The sequence below is a fragment of the Barbus barbus genome (assembly GCF_936440315.1).
Source record: "Barbus barbus genome assembly, chromosome: 22".
Classification (NCBI taxonomy): domain Eukaryota; kingdom Metazoa; phylum Chordata; class Actinopteri; order Cypriniformes; family Cyprinidae; genus Barbus; species Barbus barbus.
In genome coordinates, this window is record NC_136750.1 from 11,321,736 (window position 1) to 11,337,352 (window position 15,617).

The 15,617-nt window shown below is 41.7% G+C and overlaps 1 protein-coding gene across 3 annotated transcripts in view; it reads right to left on the reverse strand.

Annotated features, from left to right (window-relative positions):
* Positions 1–15,617, reverse strand: part of LOC306888532 (ribosome quality control complex subunit TCF25-like) — a 120,257-nt gene that overhangs the window by 53,944 nt on the left and 50,696 nt on the right. For all 3 annotated transcript variants that reach the window (XM_079446886.1, XM_079446887.1, XM_079446888.1), the window contains exons 9-12: positions 4,010–4,103; positions 3,757–3,849; positions 3,534–3,639; positions 938–1,097 (exon numbers count right to left, since the gene is read on the reverse strand). In XM_079446886.1, coding sequence (XP_079303012.1) covers positions 938–1,097; positions 3,534–3,639; positions 3,757–3,849; positions 4,010–4,103 — 453 coding nt within the window. The remainder of the gene's footprint in view (positions 1–937; positions 1,098–3,533; positions 3,640–3,756; positions 3,850–4,009; positions 4,104–15,617) is intronic.

Consider the following 15,617-nt stretch of genomic DNA (forward strand, 5'->3'; position numbering starts at 1 on the left):
AAGGTAAAGGAATACATTTCCAATCATTAGAGAAAAGCAGATCAGTACCTCCACCTCTTCCAGTCAGATGGGGAGTGTGGGAAAATGAGAACTTGGAAATTGCTGTAGGAGTAAAAGGCATCGAGGTCTGGTTGAGCTGCGCTAGAAAGAAAGTAGAAGAGCTGCTTTGGAAGCATGTCGAATGGCGAAGAAACGCTGTTTTTTTGTTTGTTTGTTTTTTTACCATTTTTAACTCATTTAATAGTCATTTCCTGATCATTACAACCCCAACATTTATCTGTGTGCTGCACATTTTACAGAGGACAGCTTCCAGGACCTAAGAGAGTACAATGCCAGCTATGCACAAGAGCTTATCCTGCAGCTGTATAAGAGTTTTACTGCACTTTATGTAATACTGTTGTGATGAAATAATACATACATATGACATAATGCATATTATAGTTGCACTTTTCCTATTTACATTAAATGCAGTTATTTTAAATGGTGTATTCCATTGTACCAAAAACGTCTAAGAAAATCCCTAAAAAATCCTAAAACATACCACTCCAAAACATTTTTGGAACACGCTCCCATCAAGCAATTTCATGTTTTGAATTCAATAATTGATCTAGGTGCATTTTAATAATTTCAGAGTTTACTCACACCTCATCCAATGTTTTCCTCAAACCGCAGTTTTTCCTCTGAATGTAAAGTGACTAAATGCCCAATAGGGTGGGAAAAAACTGAATTGTTTTTTGTTGTTTTTTTTGCACTTTGAACACAATTTTGTGCACTTTAGTTTAAAATGTGTTAACAGCCAGGCTTCTTCGTTACAAATAAACAATATAACATGCCGGTGTTTGGTTTTTATTTATTTGTTGGGCCCTCTTACCTTAAATTTATTTTTTTAAATATCAAAAATAGGTTTGAAGGAAGTGTTGAAATAATTGATCCTCACCACCAGGAAACATGATGAGAGCGTTCTGCAGTAGTACATTGGATTTCTGTTTTAGCTGTTGGTTCTCCACAGGTGAAATGTCTTCCTGTTGGCTCAGATGATAGTAGGAAAGACCCACAGAAAAGGAAAAGTTTGGCAGCTGGGACAGATTTCGATGGACCTAAATCAACAGAAGTACAGAGAATGTTAAATGTGCGAAGTACCACAATGCTAAGTGTGTATTATTTAGGTGCTAAGCACAGCTATTCAGTAGCATAACAGATTGCGTGTTGAGTCCCGAATGTTAAACAACTTCATCTCCACCACTAAAAATATTTAACATATTTATTGGTCAACAGTTGAATATGCATTATTGAAAGTTCTTTTTGTGAACATTGAGAAGATACTTCAGTAACTGGTCAGAGACTAAAACCTACAAACAATAACTACAGTGGATATAAGAATCTTGTTAAAGCTGCATCTTTTTATATATAACTGTAAAACCATGAATACACTGGAGAGTTGCTTTACAATAGAATTTGAAGTTGTAATTCTGTAAAGCTGCTTGTAATCTATTGTTTGAAATGCTATACAAGTAAACTTGACATGAGTTGACTTAAGTGTTGAATTACAGAGCAGGTGCAAACATATCCACACAATGAGATGATTTCTTAACTGCTGTTTTCTCACCACTTTCATTTTTGTTTATGAGTTTATTTTGTTATTGAGAGGAAAGCATGCAGTACATATTTACATATTCATCTAAACACCACTCCCTGTAACATGGGCATTGTGTATTTAAAATATGTATATACTTAATGTTATTTTATTCTTAAATAAGACTACCGCTTACATCACAAGGCGTATTAAAAAGTAAAGTCGTAAAGTCGTGACGTATTGTCAAGTATGGTGACCCATACTCGAAATTGGTGCTCTGTGTTTAACCCATCCAAGTGCGCACACACACAGCAGTGAGTAGTGAACAAATGCGCACACACACACACACACACACACACACACCGTGAACACACACCCGGAGCAGTGGGCAGCCATTTATGCTGCAGCGCCCGGGGAGCAGTTGGGGATTCGGTGCCTTGCTCAAGGGCACCTCAGTCGTGGTATTGAGGGTGGAGAGAGCGCTGGACATTCACTCCCCCCATCTACAATCCCTGCCGGCCGGGGACTCGAACCCGCAACCTTTCGATTACGAGTCCAATTCTCTAACCATTAGGCCACGACTTCCCCATTACTAAGTATTACTAAATATAGCCCGTCACAGTTTTTAGGTAGTAATCATTTAATTTTTATTATGTTATTTTTATATTGCATCTGTTCATATCTCCAAAAACATGAACGCAGAGAGCTTTTCCCCACATTTCTATCAGCAGTAGCTCAGTGCTTGCCTCAAGGAGCTTAGACCATACTTACGTTTCCATAAACAACAGCATAACCAAAAAATTTAAATTTGTTGTGGGCCATGGTAAAAAAGATGGCCACTGTAGTTAAACCAGCGGTTCTCAATTCCAGTCCTCGCAATCCCCCGCTCTGCACATTTTGTATGGTTCTCTTATCGCTTCAGACGTCTGTTCTATTCGAACGTAAGTGCCCTGCGAAGTGGACATCACAGGATATTCCGCCATGATTCCAGTTCGAAGCGCACCTATATGTTTCATTCAAAGTGCATTAAAGTGTGCAAGACGTGAATTTCAATTGTATAAGATATCCACTTGTCTGTGTGTAAAGACGCTGCGCAGTGCAAATCCGTGAATGAATGTTCCGAAGTGAAGTAAACTTCAACGGATTTCCCCTGCTCAGGGAGTAGGGAGCAATGGACACTGTGTAGGGATCATGTCAATCGGAACACAGTTCATGCACGGAGCTCACTTCTAATGAGCAGATTATCTGAATCGGGTGTGTTAACTAAGAGAAACATGCAAAATATGCAGAGCGGGGGGGCACGAGGACTGGAATTCAGAACCGCCGAGTTAAACCAAGTATTTTTTTTAAATGGTGGTTTTGCAATATCAATATATAGAGGAAAATTAAATAAATCAATCTCCACTGGACCACTTAAAGGGTTAGTTCACCCCAAAATGAAAATTCTGTCATTGATTACTCACCCTCATGTCGTTCCAAACCCGTAAGACCTTCGTTCATCTTTGGAACACAAATTAAGATGTTTTTGATGAAATCGGAGAGCTATTGTAGCTATTGTAGCGTCGCAAAAGTGAAGTTGATCCACTGATGTCACACGGACTGTTTTACCAATGTATTTACTACGTTTCTGGATCTGGGAACATTTCAGTTGTGTTGCTGTCTATGGAGTGTCAGATAGCTCTCTGATTTAATCAAAAACCTCTTAATTTGTGTTCTGAAGATGAACGAAGGTCGTACGGGTTTGGAATGACATGAGGGTGAGTAATTAATGACAGAATTTTCATTTTGGGGAGAACTAACATTTAAGATGGACTGACTCTGAAATAAAAGAACTGAGGTGGGCATTCCTTTTGTTTTGTGTTAACAACTGCTGTGGTGGGCATTCCTCTTTTATGAGCACACAAACAACCACACAGAATTTGATTAAAAGCCTACTGACGATTAACGATGAGTTCTTTACCTCCCATTCCTCATAGAGTCGGATGAGGGTGGTGTACTCACGACATCGCAGGCACAGGAAGTCAAAGATCAGCAGCATGCAGAGAGGGTCACTATCTGGATCCAGACTGGAAGCATATTCAAGTCATGCTTTACACAATACATCTGGCTGACTGACCATGGATGATGGATTTTGTCTTATGAATGTGATAAATTTATTGTATGAATCTGATGTGGGCTAGTACCTCAGAATCAGTTTACAGTACTCCAGGGCTGTGCGTGGACAACCTCTCTTCTCCAGAAATAACATATGCTTGAACAGCACTAAATAAAAGGCCCTGTAGATACAGAAGAGAGTGAGAGAGATTTCATCAAAATTTAAGACTCTTTTAATGGAAATGAAGAGTAACAATATAGATGTAATACCAACAAGAAATAGTGTGCTGCATATCTTTCAGGGCACCTGTAACATGATTACGACTGTAACGAAGGTCTCACCTGTTCTCTGGTCTGCTGTAGTCCAGTCGACACGTGCCTGATGTCAGGCTGAACACAGGGTGGAATGCACACTCAAAACTATATAAGGCTCTTTCTGCAGAGACAAACAAAACAAACAAATTCTGTATATTCCCTTCCATTCTCTTGTATATATCAAAAAAAAAAAAAAAAAAAGTGCATCACTTGTATAAATGTTATTAAATGCTGCTTCATACAGACTCCATCTATGAATTTGGGTCACTCATGATGTGCATTTGAAAACCCAACATGCCAACCATCTTCCCAAGCTTGTAATGGGAATCATTTATAAAAGACCTCAGGTCAGGGTAGCACCATATTTATTTCTTTGACAGGAATGACAACAAGGCTCTAAGCCAGTGGTTTTTAAACTTTAAGAGCGACCCTTTTTTTTTTCTATTTAAATTAACGTGACCCATATGTGTGTTTGTGTGTGTGCGCGTGAGAGTTCTGGCAAAATGAGTCACAATGAGCAAATAAAAAAAAAATAAAAAAATGTATTTTTTTATTTTTACATTCTCTATTAAAAGACCTTTTAAATTACATACGAGTAGCTGGAATCTGACAAAAAATAAATAAAAATGACTGAGCTATACCCGGGTCAATGACGTGATGCCTACATTTTCTGTCCGATTGCATTTTTTCAGCTAAAATTGGTTTAAATGCATAAAAAGATGGCATATATAAGAAGTACCACTCCCACATATATACCAACATTAACTTTTCAAAATACTTTAGTTATTTGTAATTTTTCTGTTATTCAAAGCGTCAAAAATGTGGTGCGACCATCCGGCCATAACTATTGTTTTGGAAACATCTTTGAAGTTACCCTAAATTTATTCAGATTAATTTTCTGCACTATTTGGCATGATTTCCAAAGTGTTTTGTAGTCCTGTATAAAATTGTAAAGCATTTGTATTTATATTTCCATCATAATATTCAAACAAACTTTGTCCGATAATCTCCATTTTATGAAATATCATGTGGTGCCACCATCAAGAAACTACCATTTTGGTACTTTTATGTTGAAATAGATTCAAAGATATGACATTGCATCATATAACAATTTGCCAAGGACCCACAGAAGCATCAAGTAGGTTTGTAACTCTTTCAAATTTGGAAAAAAATAACCTTTTTAATGGCTGGTATGTAGTTACCACATTTGGATATCATGTGGTATGACCTTAAAAAAAACTATATAAAACTGTATATAGTTACTATATAAAACTATATAAAATATTCAATTAACCGTTTATATACACAAAATACTTTATTTTAATATCATTTGGAATAGATTTTTATGCAACTTGGGTCATTTCGCACGGTTTATGTTTAATTTTTGTACAATATGAGAAAAAAAATGCAAAAAAGTAATAATTTAGAGTATCTAATTTTAGTTTGGTAATTACAAATTTATTAGTAATTTATTATATATTTATTAACTATGTTAATCTATTTTACCAGATTCCACTGCCAAGCAAAGTAAAATAAACACTGGCCATAGGCAGCATGTTAATTCTGACCCTGCAGTCAAGCACAAACTCCAGATGTAATTTTCTGCTGTAAGAAAGATGTTTATGATTTTATCACAGAACCTGAGCCAGCAACCTTCTGCTACTCTAAATAAAAAAGTAAAAAAGTAAAGTCGTGACGTATTGTCAAGTATGGTGACCCATACTCGAAATTGGTGCTCTGCGTTTAACCCATCCAAGTGCACACACACAGCAGTGAGTAGTGAACAAATGCACACACACACACACACACACACCGTGAACACACACCCGGAGCAGTGGGCAGCCATGCTGCAGCACCCAGGGAGCAGTTGGGGGATTGCTCAAGGGCACCTCAGTCGTGGTATTGAGGGTGGAGAGAGCGCTGTACATTCACTCCCCCCACCTACAATCCCTGCCGGCCGGGGACTCGAACCCACAACCTTTCGATTACGAGTCCGACTCTCTAACCATTAGGCCACGACTTTCCCACTTAAATTGACCCTTTGCAAAGACCCGCCCTTAGTTACTGTTGCTTCGTCCGACAAACCATCCGACAATCCATGGCACTTTTATGCAACATGTTCTCATGCAGTGAAAAATACATCACGAAGCAAAGAAAACACTGACAACAAGCCGACATACAAGACAGCACTTTACTTTCGGTATTAAAGAGTTCAAATTTTGTCAGTTTCAAAAAAATTCAAACAAATACTGTTGTGTGGCTCTTAATAATGTGTTGTGACAGATTGCTGTAGCACCTCAGTTCAAGTGGCATGTGAACCGATCATCTCTTACTAGTTATAGCACAAAATAAACATGAATGAACATCAGAAGGTATCTCGTTTCAACTGTGAAAAGATGTCAATATACACTATTTTTCAAGTTCAAGTCCACCAAGTTAATCTACTCTCATGTTTGGTTTGTTTGTCAGACAAAAATGGCAGATTTGGCAAAGCAAACTCTCGGCGAAGGGCCGAGGTTGGGCAAAGTTTAGAAATAACTGGGTCTAAAAAAAAATGACTGCAGTTAATGCCATATGCTGAACTTTTCACACATTTCTTTAAATAGATTTTTAATGATGTAAGGTCTTTGTGTCATTCCGTCTTTTCATTTATTGTTTGATTAACATTGAGACAGACGGCCTATATATTAAAATCTACTGTAATGCACAGATCTAATATAATGTTACACATTCAATATTTTTCCCCAACAGTTCCCAGAACATTCACTTAAGACATTAAGTGAATATCCAAAGCGACTTATCCAATGCGACTTACAAATGAGGACAACAGAAGCAATCAATTGTAGTATTAAAACAACTAAAAACAGATCTAGGGATGTAACGATTACCAGTTTGATGATTAATCATGATAAAATTCCCCACGGTTAGCATTACCGTTTCCTATTTTAATTATTATTAAAACCGTATTCGATTACCGTGATTTGAACAACTCACGATAAATAAATACTGTCCAGCATAAAGCAGAGTTTTAAGTAACAGTCACAGCACACAGAATAGTTTAGTTTTGAGTGAAAACAGGGCGGAAAAGCTGGGAGGATTTAAAAGAGTGCCAAGGGAATTATACAAATTAATATATGAATTAATTAATTATATGAATGTACCTCTGAAGGTTCTGACTGTCTTCAGAAACGATTCGATGGCATTTTCTTTTCATCTTCGCTCCATGTAGTTCACTCTTAAAGGAAGTGTTCTTAAATCAAAATACTGCTTTGTCCACAGAGTTTGTAATTCAGCTTTTCCATAAGCGCCACCTAGTGTCTGTGAGTGGATTTACAGAGACTTATATTTACCTTCAGCCTGTGTGCAGTTTCTGTCTGGCCAAAAACAGACCGAATTTGCATGCCCTGCTGTAAATTTTGGCCGGTTGATGAAAAACAAGCTTATGTGGATTCTACACACTTAAACAATTCAGATAAGCCATCTAGAATATTTATGGAGCAAATAAAATTTACTTGGACAAATGGCGCCGCTGATGGCAGCTATTGTGCGTTGCTCTTCAGTGTTCGTATTGCTTTTGTTTGTTTTTCCTGTTTTTTGTTTTTCAAATAAGATCAGTTTTACCAGGGATGATCTGCTGAACATTCGGCAGAACACACCACAAAATCTTCTACCGGTTTTTGATTTTTCGGACGTTTTGCTGGACATTGTAGTTGGTGGAGCCGTAGCTCTGGTCAAACGCTACAGGAGGCGCAGGCGGGGAAAGCGAGCCGGCGCGCTCGTGAAACTTCGTCAGCGCGGATTTAGAACGGCGTTACCTAGCATCCATTTGTCGAATCTCCGCTCTCTACCCAACAAAACGGACGAACTCCTTCTGCTCTCCCGGACAAACAAGGACTTTTCTAACTCTGCTGCTCGGTGTTTCACGGAAACCTGGTTGAATGGCGACATACCGGACAGCGCGATTCATCTGCCTAATTACCAGCTGATCAGAGCAGATCGGGACACAGAATCAACGGGGAAATCGCGCGGCGGCGGGACATGCTTTTACATCAATGAGAGGTGGTGTACAGATGTAACTGTGTTAAAGAAGATGTGCTGCTCAGATTTAGAAACGCTCTTCATTAACTGCAAGCCGTTCTATTCGCCGCGGGAGTTCTGCTCGTTCATTCTCGTGAGTGTTTACATTCCACCGCAAGCGCACGTGAGCACAGCTTTACAGAAACTCACTGATCTGATCACAGAGAGTGAGCAACAACACCCGGACTCTGTTTTAATCATTCTCGGGGACTTTAACAAAGCAAATCGCTCCCGTGAACTGCCAAAATACAGACAGCACATCACATGTCCCACCAGAGACAGTAATATATTGGATCACTGTTACACAACAATAAAGGACGCATATCACTCTGTTCCACGAGCAGCTTTAGGACTCTCTGATCACTGTTTGGTTCATCTTATTCCATCCTACAGGCAGAAACTTAAGTCTGCAAAGCCTGTATTAAGATCTGTTAAAAGATGGACTAACGAAACAGAGTGGGATTTACAAGCCTGTTTCGACCTGACTGATTGGACTGTTTTTGAAGCTGCAGCAAATGACCTGGACGAGCTCACAGAGACTGTAACATCTTATATCAGTTTCTGTGAGGACATGTGCATTCCTACCAGGACTCATCTATTCTACAACGACAAACCATGGTTCACTGCCAAACTCAGACAGCTCCATCAGGCCAAAGAAGATGCTCACAGAAAGGGGGATAAAGTCTTGTACAAACAGGCCAAATACACACTGGAAAAGGAGATCAGAGTGGCAAAGAGGAATTATTCTGACAAGCTCAGGAACAAATTCTCTTCCAGTGATCCTGCTTCAGTGTGGTTAGGATTGAAGGACATCACCAGCTACAACCCCCCCCCCCCAGCACTCTGGAGAATCAACACCTGGCAGACGACTTAAACGAGTTCTTTTGTCGTTTTGAACGATCACCCCACACCCGCCCAGAACACCCCTCCACACAACCATTCACACCTCCAGCAACCCCCCTCTCCCCTACAATTCAAATCAGCGAAGATGATGTGTGCCAGGTCTTCAGGAAGAACAAAAGAAGCAAAGTACCTGGTCCAGATGGTGTGTCACCAGCCTGCCTAAAAATCTGTGCTGATCAGCTGGCCCCCATCTTCACACAGAGCTTCAATAGATCACTGGAGCTGTGTGAAGTCCCCTCATGCTTCAAACGCTCCACCATCATCCCCGTCCCAAAGAAACACAAAATTACTGGACTTAATGACTACAGACCTGTGGCCCTAACGTCTATAGCCATGAAATCATTCGAAAGACTGATTCTGGCTCATCTGAAGGACATCACTGGACCCTTACTGGACCCCCTGCAGTTTGCCTACAGAGCAAACAGGTCTGTGGATGATGCAGTCAACATGGGACTGCACTTCATCCTGCAGCATCTGGACAGACCAGGGACTTATGTGAGGATCCTGTTTGTGGACTTCAGCTCTGCTTTTAACACCATTATCCCGGAAACCCTTCAAAATAAACTAACTCAGCTCTCCGTCCCCACCTCCGTCTGCCAGTGGATCAACAGCTTCCTGACAGACAGACAGCAGTTAGTAAAGCTTGGCAAATTCACATCCAGCACTCGCACCATCAGCACTGGAGCTCCTCAGGGCTGCATTCTCTCCCCACTGCTCTTCTCCCTCTACACCAACGACTGCACATCTAAAGACCCCTCTGTCAAGCTCCTGAAGTTCGCAGACGACACCACACTGATTGGCCTCATCCAGGACGATGACGAGTCTGCTTACAGACAGGAGGTTAAGGAGCTGGCTGTCTGGTGCAGTCTCAACAACCTGGAGCTTAACACGCTCAAAACTGTGGAGATGATCGTGGACTTCAGGAGAAACCCCCCTGCTCTCCCCCCACTCACCATCATGAACAGCACTGTGACTGCAGTGGAGTCATTCAGATTCCTGGGCACCACCATCTCTCAGGACCTGAAGTGGGATATTCACATTGACTCCATTGTCAGGAAGGCCCAGCAGAGGTTGTACTTTCTTCGCCACTTTCTGCGCTACACAGCTCTGAGCACCAGAACGACCAGACACAGGAACAGTTTCTTCCCTAAGTCAATACATCTCATGAACACTCAATAAATAAACGTGGAACACAACTATAATTCATTATCCATTCACCACACTCACTTATTTTATTTTTATTTTTCTCATTTCTAATTTGCACATACTTACATTTACATTTATTAATTTAGCTGACGCTTTTATCCAAAGCGACTTACAATTGCTATATATGTCAGAGGTCGCACGCCTCTGGAGCAACTAGGGGTTAAGTGTCTTGCTCAGGGACACATTGGTGTCTCACAGTGGATTCGAACCCGGGTCTCTCACACCAAAGGCATGTGTCTTATCCACTGCGCCATCACCACCCCCATGGACTGTGGTTCACATACTTGACCTGTACATACATAGTCGCCTATATTATATATTATATATTGTGTATTTTTTTATTTTTTTGCTACTTTGTACATTGGCTATTGGCTATTTCTTGTTATTTTGTTTTATTACCTGTGTCCTGTCCTGTTACTGTCTTTCTGTTGCACTGTGGAGCTTCTGTCACTACAACAAATTCCTTGTATGTGTAAACATACTTGGCCAATAAAGCTCATTTTGATTCTGATTCTGAAATACATATAATCATTTATTAATTATCATTTTGACTTAACACTTTACTTTATTTAAAGGCTGAAATGTGAGGTTTACCTTTTTATGAAGCTTTTTCAAAGCTTTATTTGAACATTTACATTAGATATTTGAACATGCTATTTGTTAGGAAATGATCAGAACCTGAAACGTGCGGATCCATCTGCAGGGTTTTATTGGAAGACATGGTCAGGAACGAGCATGGGTCGATAAACAGCAAACAGTCACAGATGAGGCAAGACAAAGAGTATTCCTAGCACAAGCGTGGGTCTTCGATCGGTGAGCAGTATCCAAAAGGGTAAGGCAAAGAGAGATAATCCAGGTACACAACAATAATCCAGGCAGGGGAAAACACAATCCGAAACAGGCAAGCCAAGGCTAATGACTAAGACTATGACTAAGACAAAGATTATGAAAACTAAGACAGGCTCCGTAAAGAAAGTATCATCTAGGATAGCGATAAGTGCTTACAATACTCGGCGACTAAAGCAGGATCTGAGTGTGTTTTATATAGTGAGTGTAATAGCATTCAGGTGAGCGAGTGATTGAGACAGCTGTGTGTACTTAGTGCAGTGGATAATGGGAAATGCAGTCCAGGGTAACATGTAACCTTTTGTGTGGTGTGAGCCAGAGTCACACCACGCCTCAGTGCTCCAGCCAGAGTCACACCACGCCTCAGTGCTCCAGCCAGAGTCACACCACGTCTCAGTGCTCCAGCCAGAGTCACACCACGTCTCAATGCTCCAGCCAGAGTCACACCACGTCTCAGTGCTCCAGCCAGAGTCACACCACGTCTCAGTGCTCCAGCCAGAGTCACACCACGTCTCAGTGCTCCAGCCAGAGTCTCTTCACGCCTCAGCTCCTCAGCCAGAGTCTCTTCACGCCTCAGCTCCTCAGCCAGAGTCTTTTCACACCTCCGCCGAACTGCCAGAGGCTGTTACCACAGATTCAAGGTCAGTCCTTCGAGTTCTGATATCCAGTGTGATGGACCCACCACTGATGTCAGTGCGAGTAGTTGGCATTCCCAGGGCCTCAACCCTGGCTGTTACAGAGACTGTTCCCCTGACCTCAGTGCTTCCCGTTATGGCGGTCGCCATTTTGAGTGTGTGGGCTCCACACTGTGCTCCTGAGGCCTCTCCTGTCCACGAGTCTGTTCCTGAGGCCTCTTCTGTTCTCGAGTCTGCTCCAGTGCCTCCAGAGGTGGCAGCTTCCGCTGCAGAACCTCCCGAGGTGGTGGCGCCCGTTCCTGAACTCACTGTCTGCCCTGTCACAGCCACAGAGGCCACTCCAGAACTTCCTGTAGCTCAAGTCAATGCCGATCCCGAATCCCGAGAATCCAGTTCTCAAGTCACGGCCAGGAGTGCCGTTCCAGACCCTCAAGTGCCCGCTCCTCCAGAGCGCCCTCAAGTGCCCGCTCCTCCAGAGCGCCCTCAAGTGCCCGCTCCTCCTGAGCGCCACAAAGAGGCCGCCTGTGAACTCACGCCCTGTACTGTCACGGCCAAGGAGGCCGTCTGTGAACTCACACCCTGTCCTGTCACGGCCAAAGAGGCTGTCTGTGAATCCTTGCCCTGCCCTGTCACGGCTATTGAGGCCGTCTGTGAAGCTTCGTCCTGTCCTGCCACAGCCATAGAGACCGTCCATGAACTCTCGACCTGCGGCCCCTGTGACCATGGGGACTCTCTCTGTGGTGTCTGTCTCTGTTCTCCCCAGATCCCTGATCCTGCCATGGCTTCCTGACCAGTGTCTCCACCGTGGAGATCCTCTGCCCTGTCTACTCCACACTGGTGGGCTCCGGCTCTGTCTGCTCCTCGGTGGTGGTTAGCTGTATGGCTCTGGGGGTCTCCTGCTCTGCCCAGGTAGGCTCTGGTTCCATCCTGCCCGGTCACGGCCCCTGTGACCATGGGGACTCTCTCTGTGTTGTCTGTCTCTGCTCTCCCTGTGTTGTCTGTCTCTGTTTCCCCCAGATCTCAGACTCTGCCGTGGTTTCCTGCCCAGTCTGCTTCCTGGCTAGGGTCTTCTGCTCGGGTCTGGTGGTCATCTGCTCCGCCCTGGTGGGCTCTGGTCTCGCCTGCTCCGCCCTGGTGGGCTCTGGTCTCGCCTGCTCTGCCCTGGTGGGCTCCGGTCTCGCCTGCTCCGCCCTGGTGGGCTCCGGTCCCGTCTACTTCGCCCTGGTGGGCTCCCGTGCCGTCTACTTCGCCCTGGTGGGCTCCCGTGCCGTCTGCTCCACCCTGGTGGGCCTCTGCTCTGTCGGTCCTGACCTGGCCTCTGGCTCCGCCCTGGTTTCCTGCTCTGCCGGTTCTGCCTCAGTCCCCGGTCTTCTCATTTCCTCACGGACCTGGCCCTCCGTCCCTCCCCCTGTTCCGCCTCCGCTCCACCGCCCTCTTGGATTGTTTAGGAGCGTCTGGAAGCCGCTCTTTGGGGGGGGGGGGGGGCTATGTCACGAATCTGGTCCATGCTCTCCCGGTCAACCGCCACTAGAGGTCACCCATTCACCCCATTGACTTTTTCACTCACAACACATTGGACTCCATTTCCCACAACCCATTGCACTGACGACATGCACAGCTGTTCACTATCTCGCCCACACCTGATTATCATTTCACTATCACCATCACTCACTATTTAAGCCTGGGACTTGCTCTTGCTCACTGCCGAGTATTGTTAGCCTGTCTACTCTACAAAGCATTTTCCGGTCATAGTTTTCCTGTTTGTTTTCCTGGTTCTGATTCCTGCCTGGTTTCCTGGTTTATTCTCTCTGCCTTGCCCTCTGGATATTGTACGCTAATCGTCGACCCACGCTTGCTCCACGGATTGCTGTGTTTTGCCCTTGCCATACCTGTCTGCTGTTGATTGACCCTGCCTGTCTTGACCATGATTTACAATAAAGCTTTGCACATGGATCTGCACGTCTCACGTCTCGTCAGCCCGTAACACACATACATACATACATACATACCATACATATATGTGTATACACACGTATACGTACACACACACATACACATACATATATATACATAGACACACATACATACACACACACATACATACACATATACATATAGATATATATACACATACACATATATAGATATATATACACATACACATATACATACACATATACATATATACACACACATATACACATACATATATATACATTATATATATATATATATATATATATATATATATATACATATATATATATATATATATATATATATATATATATATATATACACATATATATATATATACACATATACATATATACACATATACATATACATATATACATATACATATATATATATATACACACATATACAGGGCCGTCGCTAGTGGGGTGAAAGGTGGGGACAATTCTCCACCGGACAAATCCACCGCCCAGGGGGCCCCACAAAATCCAGGAATTATACTATATAGGCCAATGTTCTGTGAATAATTCTAATATTTTAGTAGTTGTATAACTAAGATATTATGAAAACCACAAAAAAGCATGCAATTTGGTTAAAGAAATTGTCTACCCTCTACCCTCCCGAAAAATGGTTTAGTCTGATATGAAGTATTCTAAGAAGTCCCACCCCAGATCGAGAACAAGACGTCCAATCAGAGTTGAGACCGGTGGGCCGCTGTACAATGTGGACCGGCCCTTTGCATAATATATATAAAAAAATTGGATTGTAGTAAATGTACGTATATCCTTCCATCGGTCCAGACGAATGGCCCAGGGCATTCTAATTAATTTAATTAATTTAGCATGCTCCAGCTCAGTGCAGCGGCTCAAAAGCGCTCGTCAATGTCAAAATGTTTGAAACAGCCAATCAAAGTGTAGAAGGCGGGATTTACCGTTCACAGATGCTGAGCTGCGCGCGACTTGAATGCCAGCTGAGGTAAGATATAAGCGTACACATTCACCACTAAACATGACAAGACAATTCAGCAATATTTGCCAACCGTTTAGTTAAATAACAGACATTAATTTTTAGGAATGCAAACTATTACTGGCCTTTTCAAATGTCTCATATTTTAATGCCATTATTCGAATTATCACTATGTAGGCTATAATGCAGTTTTCAGTCGACACGAGATAAGAGTTCTTGTAAATCTGCTTTGTTCCGTGATTTTACGTGTCTAAGAAAATGTTTAAAAATCTATAAAAATCATTCTCAATCTTACTCTAGAACACTGTAAATCTGAAGACTTTTGCTTTCGAGTGCTGTGCATAGGAAAGTGATTTATATTATAGGCCTAATAAAAATATAATTTGCTTAAATCACACACTATTAGCATATTTTATATACACACTGGTAGTTAAAAGTTTGAAATAAATAAGGCTTTTTATTTATTTGAAAGAATATTTAATTTATTTGATCAACAATACAGTAAAACAATAGCCAAATATAATGAATTATTACACTTAAAATAGTGGTTTTCTATTTAGGATATTTTAAATGTAATTTATTGCTGTGATCAAAGTTGAATTTTCAGCATCATCCAGTCTTCAGTGTCCCTTCAGAAATAATTCTAATGATGCCTAATTTGCGGTTTAATTATCAGTTATTAATAATGGTTTTATTATTGGTATAATGGTTCTCAGTTAAAGAACCGCATTTATTTGAAATATAAGTACTTTGTAATAAGTGTAAATATATTTACTGTCGCTTAAATCAATTTAAATCAAAGTCCCTTTTTGTATTCTATAATCTTTGATTTAATGCAACATTGTTGAAGAAAAATATTAATTTATATTTTTAATCTTACCCAAGACTGAATGGTATCACATTTTCCACAAAAATATGAAGCAGCACAATAGTTTTTAACATTGATAATAATCAGAAATGTTTGTTGAGCAGTAAATCAGTATATTAGAATGATTTCTGAAGATCATGTGACACTGAAGACTGGA